The following is a 22062-nucleotide window of genomic DNA, read 5'->3' on the forward strand; positions in this document are numbered from 1 at the left end:
GTGTAAATGTGGGAAAGGATTCGGAAACGAAGAGACCGCCATGGCGCAGAGGGGGTGGGCGACGGGCAGTCAACACTCAAGGTATTCTTCTGCCTCGCGAAATGCCGCCTCGACCCTCGAATGCCAGTCGCACCGCGCCTCTGACTCGCAGGATGTCCGCGCACAATCCCACAATTCACGTGGAGGCCGGCAGCTGCCGGCGGGAACATTCTGGGAGGAGGCGGAGGCTGGGAATGCGCCGTCTGAGGGAAAGCGGCCCGTATAGGTTACAAAGAGTGGCCCAAACATGGCACAAAGCTGGCATTCTCTCTCCGGCCGCACCACGCATTCCGGGGAGGCAGGTTGACGCGGACATCTTGAAATGTCAAAAGTCGGTTTGTCTGAATGTCTGACAATGCAGTGCTGAAAGGGTGGGATGAGCACAGCACTTCCGCGTGCAGTTTTGCATGTTCCGAGAGAGACTCTCGTAGAGTTGGGGATGGCAACCATGCATGTCGCGCAATGCATACATTCTAGATGGGCATGTTACAGTATGTTACAGTATGTTATGTTTTCTGTAAAAGAGTTCATAGGTTCACATAATTTTGAAAAAGTAAATAAGTTTGTTGCATTCCCTTAAATTTTTTTAAAAAGTTATTTACGCTATAGTAAATGTGGGAAAAACATTTGCTTTAAAATTAATAAAAGCGTTAGTATTCACAGCATGACCTTTTTGAGCACTTACAGCAAGACCTATTACAGATTAGCCCAACTAAAGGCATCACTGAATTAGTTTGTGGCTAGTTTCTGTATGTCTTGGTCAGATGATATGATTATATGAAATATTCCATTTAAAATGTTAAGATTTAAAAAGCTCGTTGATATTTAATGATATTTTATTATTGGAATGCTAATAGAGACAGTATAGAGAAAGGCACTGAATGCTACATACTGATAAGAAAGTAAGAATCTGTGGAAAAATGTATCTAGCCATAGATGACAACAAGTCATGATACAAGTCATGCTAGCAGTAGTGATGCAATGTACAAACAAGAACATTTTAGCTGTTGCACCTTTAATTACTGTTAAACTATTATATCTTTAATTACCGAAGAGACCCCAGTGGCTCCATAGTTGAAATTATAACACTGACATCATTTTAGCACTTGTTTGCAGCTGGAGCAGATGTGTTGTTAAATCCCCTATTCCCCAGTTGCTTTACTTTCCAAATACTGATTTACATTACACAAACATGCTTTGCCCTCAGGTTTATTTATAAATTCTCACCATGCAGTGCTAAGCACCTTGAAACTTCAAAGCCGTTATGTCTTCGTCACGGTTTTTAACCGGCCATAGAGAATGCGTACGGAAGGTCCCAGGTGACCACTGAGATGTGCATCCGTGGTCCCGAGTTCTGAGTCTCCCCTGAGGGTAGCTGTGTCCCTGAAAGGAGTCCAGAGCAGACCACAAACGGGCGTAAAAGGGACACCTACGGACGTCAAGGTTCTAACCGGATAAAGATCAAAGGACAAGGCCCTCGCAGAATGATCAGGTGATCAATGTGCTGAGTCGAACCCGCACGCCAGGATGCTACTCGGTTGCCGGGACGCTGCGTCTCTTTTTCGTGGAACAGCCCTGAAACTAAACTCTCTACGAGGTGCTCGTCACTGCTCACAGCGATTAAAAGACGAACAGACAAAAGTATTCGTTAAATAATCTATAGCCGTTTTTGAATGTTTTTAATAACTGGTTGGTTACTGTGTAAGTATCTATAAGAGATGTTTACACTTATGATGTAATCGTTAATGTAAACAGTTTTCCGTGCACTGTATTTTAGAAAGAGTTTACATTTTATTTACTTAATAAAATTAAGAAACAGTTTTAATAAATCAGATTAATAAATCCGTTTATAGAGTGTATCTGATTAAAACACAAGACAATAGATAATTTATAGATAGATAGATAGATAGATAGATAGATAGATAGATAGATAGATAGATAGATAGATAGATATAATACATAGACCCACCCAAGACCCTTTCACTGCATAGGCATTTGTGCACCATTTCTGTGTTGCGTTTAGAGTCTTAGGAAAGTGAAACGCTCCCAAAGACTTGAAGAAAAAATATCCTGCTCACAGAATGAACAGTAGGCTGAGAATACCTGTGTGTGTGTGTGGGGGGGGCTCTTTTTCCAGGTCTTTTTTGATCTGCTGATTTTCTCAGTCTCGCGTGTGCTCTGCCGCCCCCACCCACCCGTATGAGTTCTGTGATATCTGAACCATGGCTAGCTCTCATGTCTATGAAACTCCCCACTCTTTGTTTAGGGAAATTAATTCCTACTTGGGCCTCCCCTCGTTGACTAAGGGGGTGTCAGCAAATGGGGGGCTGAAGTGTGTGTGTCCGGGAGGTGTGTGCGTTGTGGGGTGAGGGCTTGGGGTAGGTGGTTTAAACCGCAAGTCAAACAATATACAATAGACGAGAATGCAAATAAAGTTTATACAGCATTTTCTTACAAAAGCCCCTCACTGGCTCCACTCTTGCCGGACTCCTCAGGGTGCCATAAAAGATCCATTCTCCTATTCTACACAGCTTAAAAAATTAAAGCCCTGGCCGAGGGGTGTGCGTTCGTGTGTGTGTGTGTGTGTGTGTGTGTGTGTGTGTGAGAGAGAGAGAGAGAGAGAAAGCGAGAGGGATCGAGATCCCTGATCCTGTCATTACAGGCAACAGCGGAGGCTGGAGTCCTCGCTCGTGCACAGGACTGTGCCAGTGTATGTTTGTATGTGTGTGTGTGCGCGCGCGTGTGCACGTTTTCCCATAATGCAGCGTGATAAGGCTTGGCCTACATGAGGCTGAGTGCGTGGCGTCTGATGAAGACTTGATTAGGTGTGTTATCTTCTCCTGAGCTCCTGATGAAAGCTCCTGAAAACACAATGGCTGGGAAAACAGCAGACAGCTCCATCAAATGGCAGCTATGCTATGACATGACAGCCAGGACCTGGTGGATGGTAAGTTTGGCATTTTTTGGAGCATTTTTTCTCCCTAATTTTTTTTTTTTTTTTTTTTTTTTTTTTTTTTTTTTTTTTTTGGGACCAGTGACTTAGGGCCACATAACTCCTCCTTCAGAGCGCTTCACTGCGTGTGTTAAGGCAGAGTTCAAGAGGTTCGTGTTACAGCTTTGAGAAAACTTCAGCATTTGTGAGCAAAACCTGAAAATGATATTGTCTTTCTGTTGTTTTGCCGGTCAGCAGGAACGTTAGCATTTTTGGCGGACCTGGCGTTCGACACGATGCTGCCCTCTTACCTCTGTGGTCACCCCTTTTCAGATGTCGACGTGTGTGTTGCCGCTCAGCGGAGTGTGTGTGTGTGTGTGTGTGTGTGTGCGGGGGGGGTGTGCGCGCTCGGGTCGGGCAGGTTGCAGGAGTCACGTAACCCCGCTCTTGGCTGCCTGTCAGCGGGTTGACGCTGTCTCGGGGAGTCCACGCTCTCCTGGTTTTGGTCGAGGTGCTCAGTCACATCGCGACAGTTCACAGAGCGGACCCCGTTCCGCTCCGCGTTCGCGTGCCCGTTTGGGTCCTTGGCGGTCTTGTGCCCTGGCGGCACGTTCCCATCGGCAGCGGGACAAGGAGCAAGACCCGGGTCCTCACCCTAATTCTGCCCTCGCTGTCCCGCGGTGGCTTCAGTCCTGCGGCCAGCGCGGTTCCCAAGCCTCCTTCACACTGGCTCCCTGTTCGGTCCCGCGTTACTTGTGGACACTGTGCCTCGAGAAGGGGTCTCCGGCTGCACTTGCTGACATTTTTTGCCTCTCTGTTTGTCCATTTTCCCCTAGCCACTGAACAATGGGCTCTTGTCCGGAGCTCTGATCCGAACAAGGCTGCTGCTGGCTCTTGTTCTACTATGAATATTAATTTCACCTCAAAGATACAAAGCAAGCCTTTCCCCCACTCTGCCTGCTCCTCAAGTTTCCTGTTTTGAGGTTCTGTCACATTTGAAATAACCTGTCTGGGACATTTTAAGAAAACTGTAAAATGTTTCTAAGCTAGAGTCGTCTTTGGCGTGACGTGTACTGTGCAAAAACCACAGACTAAAAAGGATTGTGATAATTGTTTTTATTATTATTTAAGTAAGGACATTCTATTTACATATAACCTAGGTGAATTTAAGGTATTTAATTTCACAAAACCTATATGTTTCATTTAGAAGTATTAGACTACATGAAAAGCAATGTTTTATATGAAGAAAATCAAGGAGAATTTGGTCTGAAAAGAATTTAATTATTGTCTGATGGCTGTCGTGAATGTTATCAGGAAATGTTTTCCTTTCTCAATCTCCACCTTTAACATATTTTCTTTCCCTATATAAAACAAATTCAACATAGACTATGTTGCAAATATGTCAGTTAATGGTTTCTGCAGTTATCTAATTAAAACTTCATACAAGTTTAAATAAATCCCTTTAAAACTCTTGACTGACAAAAAATCCACAGCATGCCTTTATTTCCATGCTTTATTTAATGCATTTTATGGGTTTTTAAGTTGCAAAAAATACATTTACATAGTTTAAATCCATTCTCAGAATGTGTGTCAAATAATGTGGCTTTGGCTTCACTTTCACACCTCAGTTGCACACCCAAAATTAAGACATAAAACCGCTTTAAATCGGTTCATGTGTTTTATGTTGACCGCGGAGAAGCTTTGGTTTGTGTGCTCTTGGTTAGAGCCTCAGTTCAGATGAGGACTCACCTGTGGAACGAGGATATGAGTTTAGACTTACAGGTGCGCGTGACTGAAGCCATTTCACTCGGCCGAGGGGCAGCCCTTCTGGGAATGCTGACCGCCAGGGCAGGCTGGCGGAAACAGGCTTGAAATGTGCCCAGGTGGGCGGATGCAGGGGCAGGCGTTTTCGTCGCTGTTCCATGTTGTCGTTCATTAAAGCAGGCTCCCCTCCTCTTTCTCTAAGTTTTCCGAGCCCTCGTTTCTCCGGGTGTGTGTGTCGTCGCGCCCCCCCACGTCTGGCTCGCACCCATACAGCTGGGAGACTGCTGTCAGTTTGCGCGCGGCCTCGGAGCAATCTGGCCTTCAGACGCTGCTCCTGGCTCCTCGGCCAAATGTAGGTCGGGGATTAGCATAATGCCACCTAATTGCGAATAACATTAGCATCGAGTAAGGCAGTAATTAAAAGGATTAAGAGAAGGGGAGAAATAAATTAGGGATCCCTCTGATGGGTGTGTCTGAGGCATGCTCTGAAGGCTCCTAGCCATAATGCTCAGAGACATGTCGATGGAGGAAAACAAGTGTCCTCCTCGGCGACCAGTTATCTAACCGCCCGCGTTGTGTTGTGATGTGCGCATCACTAACGCTGCACTATAAGCATGGGCTTAGTCGTTATTCGAGGAAAATTGCTATAGCGATAAATTCCCGAGGCGAGGAAGGAGATTTTGCAGCCTGTGAGCGTTTTGGTCTCAGATGAACATATAACATGGCATCTGTTAGATCATAGAAGCACAATAACATCTGCATCGGCATTTCCAACATTTTGCACATTGAACTACACACTGTCAGTGGTCTAAAACCAAATTTAACATTGTCTAGATTTAAATTATATTGTAATAGTCTATAATCAATATTTCATGATGTGTGTTTTAAAACAGATAATGAAATTTAGCTTTAAAGTGAATAGAAACTTGTAACTTTCAAGTAAATGTTTACTAACGCATGGGGATTTTGGTCGATTAAAGTTTGGGAAAACACGTTTATTTGATTTCGTGCTGCAACTTGTTAACAGAAAGGCTCATACATTAAGCTGTTAAAGGAAAATACATCGTAACGCAGTGATATAAGAGGAAAATAAATTGAGCAAGTTTACTGCAACTTTTGATGGTGGGTTTATATTGAGGAGTTCGTGGAGACTTTAATGAGTTTGAGTGTCAACTCCTCTATTTCGTGTACGATTGACATGCAATCTTAATTATAGACTTCCACACCTTATGGACTTAACCATGAGCTGACCTCACACTTGTCTGACGTTTATCTGAATTCACATTCGATATTGCATCTCTGGTCTCCAGCACATCCCACTCATAACACTATTAGAGGTAAGAAACGTGGATGCAGTGGAATCCGTTTGGCCATTAGATCTAAGAAAACCGACAGATTTGGCATGGGTTCGTTGCCTGGTCATTAGCAGATGTAATGTAGTGTCAGTTAAGAGGTCAGAGGTATTAGTTTGCCTCATTCGAACGGCATTCATTTGCTGTCCACCACTGAGAGGTCGAAACAGGCACAGGTTAAGCGTTAAGATGGCCCAAACCGAGAGATATTAATTATTGTTGGTGATAAAGCTAGCATCATTTCAGGGGCCACGGCGTGTCCGGTGTTCTCTCGTTGCTGCGGCCCCGTGTCTGAAAAGGGTCTGCCCTGCGTTATTAAGGGACAAAGAGCTTCTTTGTTGTGGTAAGGGGGAGGGGCATGGGATGTGAAAGAAAGGAGGGACACATGAGGGGGAGAAGAGGTGGCTCATGGGAAGGCGGTTCGAGCAGCCGAGGAGGAACACCTTTATGGGGTGACCTATCCGCCCTCACCTTGAGGGGGCGTGGCTTACGGAGGATGAGGCCACTCGAAACGGCATTCCGGTAGGGAGAGTCTTGTCTGGAGCGTGCGATCATGGGCCGGGCAACAAGGAGATCCGTCCCGTTCCGGTTTTGGAATTCCAGAGGGATGCACGTGAGGTCGGCCCAGGTTTCGGCAGACAGATGAGAAGCGTGAGCGACCACAGTGATCGCCGTGAAGCCGCCGACTGACCGAACTTGCACAATGTTAAATCCCAGAGCAAGTGTCCTTAGTGCGTCCGCTCCTCCACAGCTAGGCCCAGGGTAGTGTGAGTAGTGTACACCTCTGCACAGGACCCATGTCATGGGTGATTACGCACATTCCCCATACCTCCACAGTAACAAAGTTCTAAAGTAATTACATTGTTTTTTATCAGTCTCTTTGGAACTACACACATAACCATCGGCCATTGACAAACACCTTGCAGGAGTACAGTCAGAGTGTATCCCATCTGTCACCATGCATAGTTTGGGTTAGCTATCTTATCATGGTCCAGAAGTACATTCAGTTCAGAAGTACAAATGTACAGCTATAATATGTCACTTTAGTAAGTGATGTATTTTTCAGCAACTTTATAGCTGTACCTATAGGCTACAAGTCTTTTTTCTGTCAGCCCTATATTAATATTCATGGGTTTTTGCATAAATATTGTTTACAGCTATTTGAATATGAATGTATATTAACACATCTAGTTCACAGTTGCCCTTTGGTCAAAACCAGGTCACTCGTAAAAACACAGTTGTTCACTTGACCTCAGGATGCAATACTGAGGTCCACCAGCAGTGGTGCGTTACAGATAACACTTGACTGTAAAATGTATGGTATCATAATTGGCACATGTACAAAGAAGTTGTACCCAACAAAACACTGAGTATCACACTTTTGACAACCGAACAGTAGTTCCACTAGTACAGTCCTGCATATTAAGGGTTTTTATTCCCCTAGTGCTACTACCATTGCTACTAATACACCATTACACACAACGCCATCCATTTATTTTCCTGTAATAGTGAATAAAATATAACCCAGCCACTGGGGGTGTAGGTATCAGTGCACTCTTAGTGCCGGTCCCAAGCCTGGGTAAATAAGTAGAGTTAATAGTGAACAGAATAAGAGTATAGTAGTGTTGTGACCCGTGCCTTTTACCAGATGTAAAGAAAACACTCCCCTTACCAGTCTAAACAGCAAAACTGTTTTGCTGTTTATTGTAAAATGGTAGGAGTCAGCAAACATTGGCTGCGAGCATGCAGTGGCAGATGCATCGTTTTCACCGAGGAGACATGCGTTACGTGTCAGCATCTACAACTGAACAAGAACTGAAGGGCGGTGCTTATTGGAGATACTGACTGTACGGAGGGCACATGTTCAGAGACCAAACGCCCGCAGATATGCAGAAATTCCTGTCTGGTGTGACATAGGTGCATACAAGGCCTGTTGAAATAATGCAGACAACAGACGTGCGGTGAAAAAGAAAGCAAGCAGACAGCAGTTTTGTTTTGCTTCTCTGTGAAGGCCTGCCGCTTCTTCCTTTGTGCTTTGTGCGGTGGGTGCATGTGCGCGGCCGTTTTGTGTATGTGTGTGTGTTTAAATGACGGGTTTTGGCAAGGCTCCTTGTTTACTCTATGGTTTTGTGTGTGTGTTTACTCTATGGTTTGTGTGTGTGTGTGTGTGTGTGTGTGTGTGTGTGTGTGTGTGTGTGTGTGTGTGTGTGTGTGTGTTTACTCTATGGTTTCTCTTTGTTTATTTGTATATAGCTCACATTGCTGCTCTTGAACTTGACTGCCAGGTTAATGGTTTCAAGAAACAAGGGACATCCTTCATGAGTTCTAGCAGGTGCAAAGGATTTCCCACTGTATGTGGAAACACACACACACACACTTGATCTCTTTCAGTGAAGATTTAGATTAATACTTGTATGATATGGGCCAACATAAGCTGTGTTTTCTTTCCTTTCATAAATGGTTTGACATATTAACTGCTGTGATTTGCCTAAAACCAGTGAAAATAAAACACGTTTTCAATGGATTATAATTGAATCTAACAGAGGAGAGGAGGTAAAACAGGTGAAAGGGTGAGACAGGTGAGAGAGATGAGCGGTCTGTCCACATTGTGACTAATTAGTTAAGTTTGCTCTTACTTAGTTAAGTACCCATAATAAACCAACAAAAAAAAAAAACAAGCGTGCAGGTCAACAAACAAAGCAAACAAATAATTATTTAAAAACTCCAAATATGCTTTTTCTTTCCCCCTATTCTCAATGAATTACAGTATGCTCTATTTGCCTATATTTGCCTACATTTTGACGGTGTTTGCCTGTATTTGTAAGGTGTTCTGTTGCCATCTAGCGTTATAAAGGGTGCACTATTGCTGGGCTGTCGGGATAATTGGTCCAATTTGCCTACTTTGCACATTTGTCACTGATTCGTTAAAGTATTTTATTTCCAAGTAGGATTTGCTTTAGACTATATGTTTTCCTGTACAGGTTCATCACCTTAAATCAAAATTTACTTAGCTCTCTGGAGCAGCGCACAAGATTACGCGCTATGAACCAATTATACAACTCTTTCTTGGGTGAACTATGTTGTTTATTCATTTCTTACAATATGACAGCGCAATATAGCAAATATCTTTCCAAAATAAGTGACTGTATTACATAGAATTCCCATTAAATTAATTAATGTCCGTTTAAATGTTATATAGTTGTGGCAGTTCCTTTGTTTGTATCTTTAATAAACAATGAAACCGTAGACGCGTTTAAAAAAAAAAAAAAGGAAAAGCAAATGATCTATAGTAGGTTTGCCGTGACCCGGATTCGAACCGGGGTTGCTGCGGCCACAACGCAGAGTACTAACCACTATACGATCACGGCGAGCTACCGAAGATGTTGCGTGTAGTTGCCTACATACAGGGCGCATCCTTGTGGACCAAATGGTAAAATGCAAGCAAAATGTTACTTTTATTTAATATTTGGTGATAAATACAATCTCGTTTTGGTGTAGAACAGCGCAGAAATGTCTTCACAAACGAAACCTGTAATAATGCATATATTTTCTTTGAGAAATAAACCAATCAGGCTCGAATGAAGTGGGTAAAGTTTGCAAATGTAAAAAAAGAAAAAAACAACTAAATGTAAAATGACAGCATATTTTTACAACAACAATAAAGCAGCCTATAAAACAGACCAGCTGATATGAACAAAGACAGTGAGAACGGAAAGAGCAGCTTCTATTCGCAGTTTTTAACCAAAAGTATGCATTTTAATTAATTTAAATGACTGAATTAATTAACCTTAATTCATCAGTAGAGTAAACTAACTGCAAAGAACGAAAAATGTGACGCCTTTCCGCTGCCGTGACCCGGATTCGAACCGGGGTTGCTGCGGCCACAACGCAGAGTACTAACCACTATACGATCACGGCGAGCTAGAGGGCAGCTGCTTTAGCGCCCACTCTTACCGCTTTTCCTTGCCTCCGTAACATTGACGTGAGTTTTGATTGTATGCCATTACCTGTTAACGACAATACGAGGTGATTGCTGTAAAATATTTCTAGAAAGGGCATTGTTTATTTCCGTCGAGCACTGTAGTACGCGGCAGGCACAGTAGCTAGGTTAAGTTAAAGCGTGGGGTATAAGAAGAAAGGTAGCTAGGGTTAGCTAGCTAATCGAGAGAGACTAAACGCGCTACGGTTAACTTTACGCTCCCCCACTGCATTACTTCAGCACTCATACACGTTGTTTACTGCAGTCTACAGCGAAGTGTTATTAATATGCATCGTCAGTAAAGCACTGTAAAGCAACTACAAAATAAAAAAAAAACAGGCTCTGTTAGAATAATTCGAATTAGTTAGCAAAACCGCAGCAGCAGATGAGGCTACGGTCCACTTCATCGTAAGAAACGTGAGACGTGTCAGGACTGCGCCTTTGCTTAAACCATGAGCCTTTTCATTTGATCCCCAAAGGTCCCGGGAGCCTGGGTACTAAAGCACCATACGCAGTGGTGAACCCAGACCACATACCCGAGACATGTCGGTCGACCAGTTCAAGAAGGAGGCCTTAACTTTTCAACTGTACGTGATACCTGCAGGAACGTGTGTCCCACCTGGAGCCAAGAAACGACTCGCAATTGCCCTCCGTCTAGCAGGCTGCATCCCTGGCCATTCAAAAGCAAGCACTTTGCACGAACTAAACATCTTCGTTAAGGCCAAGGACAATATCTTAATATACACGAATTGTAAGGAAGTGACTTTTGGTGATTGAAAAAAAGCCATAAGTAGACTTGGTTACAGGATTACACAATGACTTTAATTCATTCATCCGTCCATCTTTTTATTGATTGATTGGTTTAATTGATTGATTGAATGATTGATTGAAATATGATAACTAGATTTATTAATAGCATATTCCAAGTCACACACACCCAACTATTCCTAATCTAACCTATATAATATTGCTATAACCTGCAAAGGTAAATCTAATCCTAAACCCTACTCATCAATATAAAACACTAATAAAATCCATGATTAGACTACTTTTAAAAATCATATTTATAAGCAAATAACAAAAATCCTCACTTGTTGGAATTTTACTAAGATTATATAAATGGCAACACCCAAAACCACACCTACAACACACACACAAAACATATATTCAAAGAGGCATGCATGCACATGTTTTTGTAAACAGTTTAGTCCGTTTTAACATACTTTATATATCAGTCAAAAAATAAAAATACATTTAAAACAATAAAAAAATACTGTAAGCTACTGTAAGCAGACCAAAGAAACATCCTAATATAAAATGTTGCGATTTTCAAATACAAATTTCATAATTTCCTGAATTTTCCTCTTGTTCATGTTTATCATAGGATTATATGTGTGTGTGTGTGTGTGTGTGTGTGTGTGTGTGTGTGTGTGAGTGTGTGTGGTGTGATCATCACTTTTGTCATCTAAATGATCCCCTCATTCTTATTGTGGAACGTTAACTAACCAGGAAAATATATTACTGTATATTAGGTTCTCACCCTGATACTTTTAGGAGGAAATCGTACACCTAATTATCAATCGCACAGCCGTCAAAGGAATTCTAAGCGCTTTTAGTCATGATAGAGAACTCCAAAATAAAACGAGGATGTAAGTATAAGATAGGGTTTAATGGTGCCGGTGTGTTACAGGTATTGCCAAATCTGCTATGTCTTTTTTGGTCCTACTTGCACATAACTGTATCGCTAACTGCCTATTTGCGGACAGAACAACCTAAAGGCTATTGTCATTTCGATCTCTCAAATAAGGCAGTTTTGTTTCTGAATCAATAAGAATTTGTGGCACATAACTATCGACGACGTTGATAATAAACGTCTTTCGGAAATGTAAGCGGGCACGTATCCTCACTTAGATGTAATGCAAAATAAAATGATGCAGCTTGTGTCCTTGATCGAAATGTGCAATCCAATGCATTTAAAAGTCTACCGCAGTATGAAGAACGAGCACTTACGCCAGTCTCAGAACACAGATCTGCTCGGAATCCTGTCAGTCACAAAGTGGAAAGCAACCGGAAAGTACCCATTTCCGTACAGTTTAAGATTCTTTATTCAGTGGGAAACGAAATAGTTCACTTCAAACTCCCCTTTCCCCCTTTTCTCGTGCGCCTCGTGTTGGCCAAGTTTACGCCTAGGACGCGCGTTTGGGGAAGCGCAGTCCAGTTTGCTCCACACTCCACCTACTTGAGCAAGTGCTCCAGCTAAGTAGTGTCTCTCGGTTGCGTATTTGTTCAGTCAAGCGTCATCGTTTGCACACGAATAACTCGACAAATCGGAGATAAATCAATATATCCGAAAAAAAAGCTTTTCTGACGCTTCGTACATTGCCAAATTAAAGTTGTTTCCCCGTTTGTGTCTGCTGTTCCTTTCGGTAGGGTGTGAGGAAAATGAATTCTTCCATTTGTAACGTCTATGTCTGCTCTGTCTCCCTGCCTCTCTGTGTTCGATAAGGATAAAAAAATCTGATTTTGTGTCATGCACAATAGCCCATGTAGGCTGAGATGTGGTTTGTTTTGTAAAACTATTGATCGGCGTCCCAGTGCACAAATTTGAGATCGGATTACATAACGGATATAAATAGCAATTAAATAAATTATCAGGGCCCTGTAAAGCTACTTTTGTATTTTTATTTATATTCGGTTTGCCTCCTATTATTGCAAAATTAGGCTTTAAATTTTGAATCCAACAATTACTTACAATGAAAATGTAAAGAAAATGTTTAAATGTGGTGCTGTTGGTGATGTTGGCTGGACATTTATATAACTAGTTTAAAAGGTGACATTTCTATTACATCTTCCTTAAAGGTGTTAGAAATTTCACTGGCCAACAAAAAAACCCAACATACTATTTTCTGAGAAGGCATTTTAAATAAGCAAGAGAATAAATAAATTCCATGAATATATTTCAACATACAAAATAAATGCTTATTGAATGACCTTTCTCAATTTTTTAATGTAATCTCACATATGTGTTATATATATATATATATATATATATATATATATATATATATATATATATATATATATATATATATATATATATATATAATTAGTTTTAAGAACAGTTAGATTCAAGGTTTTTCTTTTTTTAGGCATCCCTATATGCACACACACATACACACACACACACACACACACACACACACACACATTAGTATGCAGGTCTGGCAGTGAGGGAGCTTCTTCTTGTTCATCTCTTTCTGTATGTATGTGTAGGACTTTGCACATGGTAAGTCCATGTATGTTCTGTTGACAGTATACACCAGTGCAGTAGTACCAGTTGCACTTTAAATATTTTCCTTTAACCGTGCACGAATGCTGCCATGTACATTAATTACAATCGTGTTCAGCATCAGTCACTGTGTATCTGATAAGCAATCTGGGATGAATTGTATTAAAAAGATAAGTGTTCAGTGAAGTATGGAAGAATCCATTTAACACCCAGTTGCCTATAGTGTTGTGGTTAAATATGTCTGATTTAGGTATAATTAAACAGAGGCTAATAATTTTAACATGAATTAAAATGCATACGATAATCAATATATGCCAGATTGTGCTTGCTGCTGCATTTATTAATTGTATCCTCATGTGTGTACTTTTTTTTTTTTTTGCATTGACAGGCATGTTTAATGCCTGTACTGGAATAGAAAGTGTGGTTCTGGGATGGTGGTTGAGGTCTGGATCAATGCCATCATTGTGCTCTCAAACAGATGCAATGTCTCTGCCAACAGTGTGTTAATGGTATTTCGTACTCTTTTCTAATTTCAATACATAATACAATATTGCGATATTAAAAAGCTCATGAAAAACTAAAATAATGCCAACTGCGTTTTTAAACAACAAGCAAATATCAAGGAAAATAAAAGTCAATTATTATTATTAGTAGTAGTAGTAGTCGTAGTAATATTAATAATAATATTAATAACAGTATTGTTGTTGTTGTTCTTGCTAGCCATCGGTAATGACTAAATGTCATTGACAATTTGACAATTTTAACTGACGCTTAAAAGAATTTATCTCTCATAAAATGTAATATCCAGCGTGAAATATATGTGTCTATTATCTATAAATCCGCTGGCTTCGGTTCGGGTCTCGCTTTCGGTAGGACTCGGCGCGTGTTAATATGCAAACAGTGACACTGGCCGTGGAACGGAAGTGAGGGGCCCAGGGCGCGCGGAGCGGCGCGCGGAGGGCCCGCCGCGCGCCGCAGCCAATGAGAGGCGAGCGTGCGGCTCCGCGTGCGCAGCTCCGTTCGGCTGCAGCCAGCGGCGGCGACGACAGCCACGCAGAGAAAGTAGAGGCGCGGACCTGCCCAGCCTTCCCCTCAAGAAAACTCAGCCTCTTCTGGATCGCGTTCAACTGAGCCAGTAAAAACCTATCCAAAAGTCTGACTTGCAGAGGAAGGAAGATAAAAAAAAAAAATTTAAATCAGAGGTGCTTGCTGACTTGATTTTGCCGACTGTCTGCCAAGAATTCTCTTCCGGTGTTGGGGTTTTTTTTTTTTTTGCTTTTTTTTTGGAGAGCACTACAAGAAAAAGAAAAGAAAAACAAATCTAAAAGCACCTTTTTTTTTTTGGAGCTTGAGACATGTGAAGGTACCGGCTTCGGTTTCGCTCGGCCTACAGGACACCCGTTTAAATCCATGCAGTACAGTGCAATGGTACGTTAACGAGGACTATCGTGTCTTTACTCTCGTTTTGTGCTTTTTTTTGCTGGAGTTTATTGCACGAACGTAGCCTGCACACTCTCGAGCCCACGGTGTAGCCGTAGGTTTAAACTGAACGGGATTTGGAAAACTTGCCGACTTGTGGGGGGAAAAGGAAAAAAATGCTAGTAGATGTTGGATTGTTTCTGTTGTGTATTGGCAGATTTCCTATGTGGGTCGCGTCGTCGTGTCAGAAGTGGGTGACGGAGTTTGCGCCTAAAGAGATCCGCTCTTGGCGTGCGTCCTGCTTTCAGCCAACTCTCCCCTCTTAAATAGCGCTGCACTTTTGGCACGTTGCGGAGCCTTATTTTAGCCAAGTGGCAGCGTTTTACAACACTTTTAATCACTTTCGTGTAGCCAAATCTATATCTGAAGACCACTCGTGTATTTGTAGTATGGGCTCTTTTATCCACGTATTTGACTTCTAAATATATACTCTCGGTTACTTTGTTATTTAAGCATTAGAGGAAAATGCCGAATTCGTTTGTACTTGGCAATCTATTTCTGTTCATTAATAATTGTCCGATTTCAATTTATGCTCTGTGTGTTGCACCGGCTTCACATTTATTCCGCTTTTACTGTGCGGACTGTTTGACCTTGAGTGGCTGCGCCGAGGGTAGCGTGATCCAGCGCAGAAACATTTACTCGGTGTACTTTATAAAGTCAGGAACGACATGCTTGGTGCCCGGAGGGGGTGGAGGGTGAAAGGCATTGTCGACTTTGACACAAGATTACGACGTGACGTGATGTGAATCATTATTAGTCTTGCAAACAGACCAGTCTTGTGCTTATTCCTCTCCCGGGACCGCGCGGTCAACCGGGATGCGTGACAACAACCGTCCCAATTCCGTGGGGCGCCAAAGTCAAACCACAGTGACATACTAGTGTGCCAAAAGCCGTTTAGCTATTAATAATCAAGCCGTGTGCTCTTTATCGTGCTATCTTCCAGGATCCTTTTTAAAAAACCTGGTTCTTTTGATTACTTTGTGAACTGTGGGGTGCAGTACTCTCAAGAAAAATGCGCTCCGGATAGCCAGACATGAGAATTATTGGAGAGTCACCCTGAGACCTACAGGTGTACACGTGTAATCAGTTCCCTCTGAACTGGGTATAGGTCTCATGTAGTACTATTAGAAGAAGAAGATCCCAATAAACGTTTTGGACAGGCCCATCTGATAGTGTCTAGAGCTTAGTATGAAAAATATGCTTATGGTCTTAAAGCACTTCAGAGTTGTAAATATGCACTAAGCTACGTTGAAATACCGCTCACCTTAGCGTTATAATATTACATATGTCCTCGTCAAAAGCTAATCTGCCTGAAATGTCTGAAGTTTCAGTTGGCGTTATCCGCAAATGCAGCACGGGGTATTGAACATCTTAATAGAAAAGCGACTAATTAGTTGCGCTTTATTGCCTAAAATGTTCATATCGCACAGGCGGTGCATTGCAGTTAAAAAGTTATTTGAGGAAATAGTGTCTACACGAATATAGACCAAAAAATCTACTTGAAATAAAAGAGTAATGTCGAGTGGAAAATGGGATCCTTTCTGCGTGCTGCGGTTTTGAGAGGGAGACGAGGAGGTGGGCTACGGATGTGAAGCGCGTATTCTGGAAGAGGAGGAGTATGACTGTAATTAAATGGAAAAAAAATCTCGAGACTGATTTGTTAGGATCCAGCAGACTAGAGGGTGTTACCGGTTGATATTATATCAAGTTTGAAAAGCAAACACAGGATCAGAGAGTTGGCGCCTTCTACTTTCGTATTGCGCTGGTGACATTCTTCAAGATTCCCCGTTAAAACAGCATCAGAGTACGGTAGCGGGGTTCCCCCCCCCCCACCTCTACCCACCCTTTACTGTGGTCCGCGGATGCATCCACGGTAATCCCTTCAAGGAGCTCGGTTCTTCAGGCTTTCGTGCTCTTAATCGCGCACCGGAACGTTTTTAAATGCTGAAGCTGGGATCCGCCAACTTCTTCGCCATCCCTGGACCGAACCCTTCGCTTGGTTTTGAATGAGGATAACTCCCACTCGGCCGTGCGCGGTGCAGCAGGCGTCTGGAGAATGAACCGATAATATCAATATCTGGACTTTAGTGACCGATCGATCTTATCTGCACTGGCGGGCAAGGTCGCGATGTATTCGCCGATTTGTCTAACCCAGGTATAACTTCACGCTTCGGCTCTGGTTTTGGGTGGTCGGCTATTGTTGTTTTACGTTTCCTAGTTTATCGGTAGATTTGATAATTTCTTGAAGTATGGCATGTAAGAGTATGCAAGTATAGCTGTTTTTTTCCCGTGACCGTGATAAGTTTATGAAACTAGTTATTTATGACTAAAACAGTGGACACCCGACGCTAGTATTACCCTACCATTTGACCTCATTGTGACCGATGCGGGTTTACGTTATAAGTACTTTTCTTTCGGATATGGCATTTTTGTTCATTAATATATTACATTTACCAGGTGAAAGAATAGTCGAAACAAAGTGCGCGCAACCCTCTGCCACCGACTGTTTCTTTCACGTAGTCTACCCGATAAATTATGGGTGTTGTGATTATTTTTTCTTTCTTCTCGAGTGTAAGTTGTGTAAGTGTAAGCAGCCAAACCTCGGCCTTTTATCATGCGTATTGGCCACATTTATTTTGCCGTAAACCACGGGTCCACCGCCACGGGACCGACTCAGTTAAAAGTAAGGATTTGATATCCAAACCTTAATAATCCAGAATTACGTTCGCGTTGTATCTTAAAACGACTTATTGTTTTTAAAAAGATGAGCCTTTACCTTGGGCTGGCTTTGACTCATCTCGCAAACATTTTTTCCCCCATATAGCGCACTTTTCCAGAACTTTTTTTGAGTCCGAACGGGGAGTCACTTGCCGAGTGCATTCAGATGAAAACAACGATAAGGTTGATTCAGCGGTTGGACGGAGTCCGCCGGGTTTGGCTGACACAATTTTACTGTTTATATTTTCCTTGGCACCAGAGAGTGATTGACTGAGATATGATTAGTGTAAAGGAGAGAGCTCTGCCCGGTAAGGCCCGCAGCGTTCAGACGGCGCGCAATTGCGCAGCGGCGACTTTTTCCGCGTTTGAGACCTTCATTCATATACAATAGCATTTTCGTGCTTTTGATAATAATGTAATACTAGTCGAATATACGATATCGCCAGTGTTTTTAAAATATGAGCAGAATCCGGCAGACACGCTAAACCTGATCACCGTACATGCTTGGCATACAATTGATCTGACGTTACTGGGTACAATTTTCAACCCATCGAATGTCGCTGTTCAGGAGAGATGTGGTAGGTTACCAAAAATGTTCATCAAAAATCTCTAGCAAAGTAGCAAAACTAAGGAATGGATTTTAGTAATGTTCGTTTGAGGCGAATAGTTTTTCCCTATGCACTTGGTCGTGGTCGAATGGGTGTAATTATTTTAATATTTTCTCACTTTGTTTTATTTATTAAGATAATATTTTTTCACAATGTATTAAACTTGTAACCTTCGCACTGGGGGATTATGTATTTGCTTTATTAATCATTCACATTTTCAATAATTGCATTTTGTGCATCTTGCATAAATACTTGTAACAATAATTAATAATTATTAATGATTAATTGTCCTAATTGCAGCATGCATAAAATAGAATATGTTGGTCATTTTAGAATAAGGAAACTGGGGCAAATTTCTTTAGTGGACTATGATAAGTTAGAGCTCACTTAAAACTCTGTAAATAAATATACAATAAACTCATAACCTACGTCGAATCACTCTACCATCAAATTGTACTCAGTTTAACACTTTATTTACAAAGATTCAAACCACCTTTACTTACAGTATCTGCTGAAAGACGTACTATCACTGCGTAGCCAGACAAACCCCCCATGCTTAATACAAGTGAAGAAAAAGGCAGTGTTACCACCTGCAGCAGACCATTGTGTGGTACTTATGCTACTGAACTGTGTAGTGTCATTGTTGTTGCGTTGAGACTGGACGTAGCGGTTAGAGCACGCGCTTGGTGCGCAAGGCTGCCGGTTAGACGGGGAGTACCGTCCCGGTCTCGGTCTCCCAGGGAGAGGACGCCCAGCCGGACTCCTCTGCCACCCCCTTCCTGCCTAACCTCGCACTGCTCCCACTGGAGAGACGGCGCAGAGGGCGAGACGGTCCGCACCGCGTCCGTCGACGAGAACCCCGGGCCCACTTCTCCACACACAGGCTCTTTCGTCAAAGCCTCTCAGTTCCGTTTTTAAAGGACGGATTTAGCGTCCCTCTCACTCCGTCCTCGTACCCGAACCCGTCCGTGAAATAACGACTCCTCCAACGGCTCGGGTTGAAGAACGCTGTCTCGTTTTTTTTTTATTTGTTTGTTTGTTTGTTTGTCCGTTTGTTTGTTTTGCCCCGTCACCGTCACCTGGCTTTAGCGCAGTCGGCGTTCGGACTTTTTCTTTTTTTTCTTTTCCCGCGCCGACAGGAAGACAGCGCGATGTAAAGTGTTGTAAAATGTCGCGAACCTCCGTCTATATGTTAGTCGGGTGTCAGGAAAATTGGCGGCTGCTCTCGCACGCCGGGACGGGCGTCGGGGTACAGGAGGGCGGGAAAAACGAGGTCACGCGGCACGTCGGACGGCTGGGAGGGAAGGCCGCGGAACTCTGTGGAATGGGCCTCTATCCTGTTACAGCACACTTGGCAGCGGGCTCTTTTTAGTGCCACTCCTACCACTGAACTTCGGGGCTGAAGGAATGCTCGACTTGTGCCAAGGTGCCACTTCCATTGTCCATCTTGGTTTGATTTTAAGAGGGGCTTGTAATAATTGCCGTGCAATTGTGCTAACAAATTAACCCCCCCCCCCACCGCTCCGCCACCTCCACTAACCCTCACTACCCCCCCCCCCATGCCTCCCTTAACCGAAACATCCCGACAGCGAAGCAGATCCGTTTGCCGGAGATGTAGAATTGTCTTCCCTTTAAGCCCTTGGTTGCCCTGCTCTTCCACTTTTCCCGAGCCTGTGCACGTCTGCGTTCGGTGGAGGGAATGGTTTATTCATTAGCGTCGCCGGGCTAGTGGCTCCGGTCTGCGGCACGTTCTCGGCGGGCTCTGCGTTTGTTTCCGGAGGGTTCCGTGAGCTCGGCGCAGGAATGCGGGCCCGGCCAATGAGGAGGGATGAAGGCACGAGGGCCGCGTGCTCCTGGGTGCCGGAATGCCCTGCTACGGTGGGGAAGAGGGGGAGGTGGGTGTATCTGAGGGGGGGGTGCAGAGTTAGAGTGCTGCTTCTCCAACCGCATGTGCTGTGTGTTAGCACAGCGTGTGCAGGCATGGTAAACATTGGCCTTCTCCTTCTGCGCATTTGCAGCCATTACAGACCGATACAGGAAACAGAAATGGTCACTGAACCTCCTTGTACTATAGTCTTGTAATAATTTATTTTTTGTTAGTGTTGATGTTTTCATTTGTCTGTTTGTCTTTTTAAGTGCTTTTTAGTTAGAAAATGATGGTCTCCATAAACAGTAAAATGTGTGAGAAAAGTCTTTGTTCGGAGCGGGTGCAGGGCTTCCCTGCACGTTATATTGGCTTTTGTTTACTGTGTGTAGTTCTATCTTGGGCTTTCATGGTTTTGCATGTTGAGTGATTAATTTTATCTCCTTTTGTGCGTTGTATAAATAGTTTGCTTTTTTTGTGAGTGGTTTGACTTTTTCCCCCTAGTGCCTTTTTCTCTTTTTTTTTGGTGTTGTTCCTTTTTTTCTGGTTGCGTAAGGCTCTTGGCTAATTGAGAGTGGAACCAATGCCAAAAGGTCACGTCTGCTCCCGTTCACTTCTTGTGTCTATTTGTGTCCTCTTCCCCCCACTCATCTCTCCCCCCTCTGCTAACTCTCTCCTCCCAGGACGAGTTCCACCCCTTCATCGAGGCGCTGCTCCCGCACGTGCGCTCCATCGCCTACACCTGGTTCAACCTGCAGGCGCGCAAGCGCAAGTACTTCAAGAAGCACGAGAAGCGCATGTCCAAGGACGAGGAGCGGGCGGTGAAGGACGAGCTCCTGAGCGAGAAGCCTGAGATCAAGCAGAAGTGGGCGTCGCGCCTGCTGGCCAAGCTGCGCAAGGACATCCGGCAGGAGTACCGCGAGGACTTCGTGCTCAGCGTGACGGGCAAGAAGCACGCGTGCTGCGTGCTCTCCAACCCAGACCAGAAGGGCAAGATCCGCCGCATCGACTGTCTGCGGCAGGCGGACAAAGTGTGGCGTCTGGACCTGGTGATGGTGATCCTGTTCAAGGGGATCCCCCTGGAGAGCACGGACGGCGAGCGCCTGGTCAAGTCGCCGCACTGCACCAACCAGGCGCTCTGCGTGCAGCCGCACCACATCACGGTGTCGGTGAAGGAGCTGGACCTGTTCCTGGCCTACTACGTCCAGGACCAAGGTAGGCGGAGGGGCAGCCAGGGTGGGCGGGTGGGCGTGTCCAGGGGGAGGGACTAGCGCCTCCGGCGGAAGCTTCCTCGGGGTTTGGCGGCCCCGAACAACTGGCACCTGTTAAAATGAATCAGATTTTTCTTATTCAACGCCGTAACGCATTCAGAGAGGCAGGGACATTTCGGAGCTCTGCCGTGACATTCTATCTACGCGAAACGTTACTGTTTCTCTCTCCAGTAACTAGTAGTATCTAGTATTGAGCGCCTACCCTGTAAATGAGCAAAGCTCACAAGTTAAGCCTTCGTATTCTGTATGAAGTTGGGTTCAAATGGATTCCATAAGCGGAGGGTATGAATGCCGTCTCTGTTGGGTTTGATTCTTATTACATGTCCCTCGAATAAACACACAGCTCAAAATAATGTGTATTTCAGACGATCCCTACATTTCCCTGTTAGCCTCTGTTCAAATTCCCCCTTTTTCCATAATACATTTTTGTTTTTTTGCAGATTGATCTTAGGGAAAATTAACAAAATTAGACGGAGATTATTAATATCAGAGCCAACAAGTAATTCTTTGGCTCTGAATGTGAGAAAATGCCCTAAAGCAATTGCGGCAACATTTACTTTTTCTGATCAAATCTTCACAAAAGTATTTAAATAGAAACCTAAGATGGAGCGATATCCAGGGACATCTAGGGACAGAATAGATATTAGACACAGAACTGATGTATAAATAGAACCCAAGCCGTAGAGCGCTGGAAGGTAAAATGAAACATTCTCTAACGGTGAGAAAATCTCTTAATGGTGATTTATAGTCTCCGTTAGCTGGATCAA

General features: G+C 43.4%; 1 protein-coding gene, 1 long non-coding RNA gene and 2 other non-coding genes across 8 annotated transcripts in view; 2 read left to right on the forward strand and 2 right to left on the reverse strand.

The window, feature by feature from the left end:
• Positions 1-2721: 2721 nt before the first annotated feature.
• Positions 2722-22062, forward strand: part of LOC113577349 (nuclear factor 1 B-type) — an 83085-nt gene continuing 63744 nt past the window's right edge. Inside the window, exons 1-2 of one of the 5 annotated variants that reach the window (XM_027009944.3) lie at positions 2722-2986; positions 20708-21239. In XM_027009944.3, coding sequence (XP_026865745.2) covers positions 2891-2986; positions 20708-21239 — 628 coding nt within the window. In that variant the 5' untranslated portion in view covers positions 2722-2890. Of the gene's footprint in view, positions 2987-14390; positions 14784-15790; positions 16990-19407; positions 19587-20707; positions 21240-22062 lie in introns of those variants that run through there. The other 4 variants (XM_027009947.3, XM_027009946.3, XM_027009945.3 and 1 more) reach the window with 4 other exon arrangements.
• Positions 9384-9455, reverse strand: trnah-gug (transfer RNA histidin (anticodon GUG)). Its single transcript has one exon. It is a non-coding gene; the product is annotated as a tRNA-His (tRNA).
• trnah-gug (transfer RNA histidin (anticodon GUG)) lies at positions 9934-10005 on the reverse strand. Its single transcript has one exon. It is a non-coding gene; the product is annotated as a tRNA-His (tRNA).
• LOC118240142 (uncharacterized) lies at positions 9982-10895 on the forward strand. Its single transcript, XR_004775308.2, has 2 exons — positions 9982-10069; positions 10546-10895. It is a non-coding gene; the product is annotated as an uncharacterized LOC118240142 (long non-coding RNA).

Source organism: Electrophorus electricus, chromosome 13 (genome assembly GCF_041902795.1).
Source record: "Electrophorus electricus isolate QZ-2024a chromosome 13, ASM4190279v1, whole genome shotgun sequence".
Lineage (NCBI taxonomy): Eukaryota > Metazoa > Chordata > Actinopteri > Gymnotiformes > Gymnotidae > Electrophorus > Electrophorus electricus.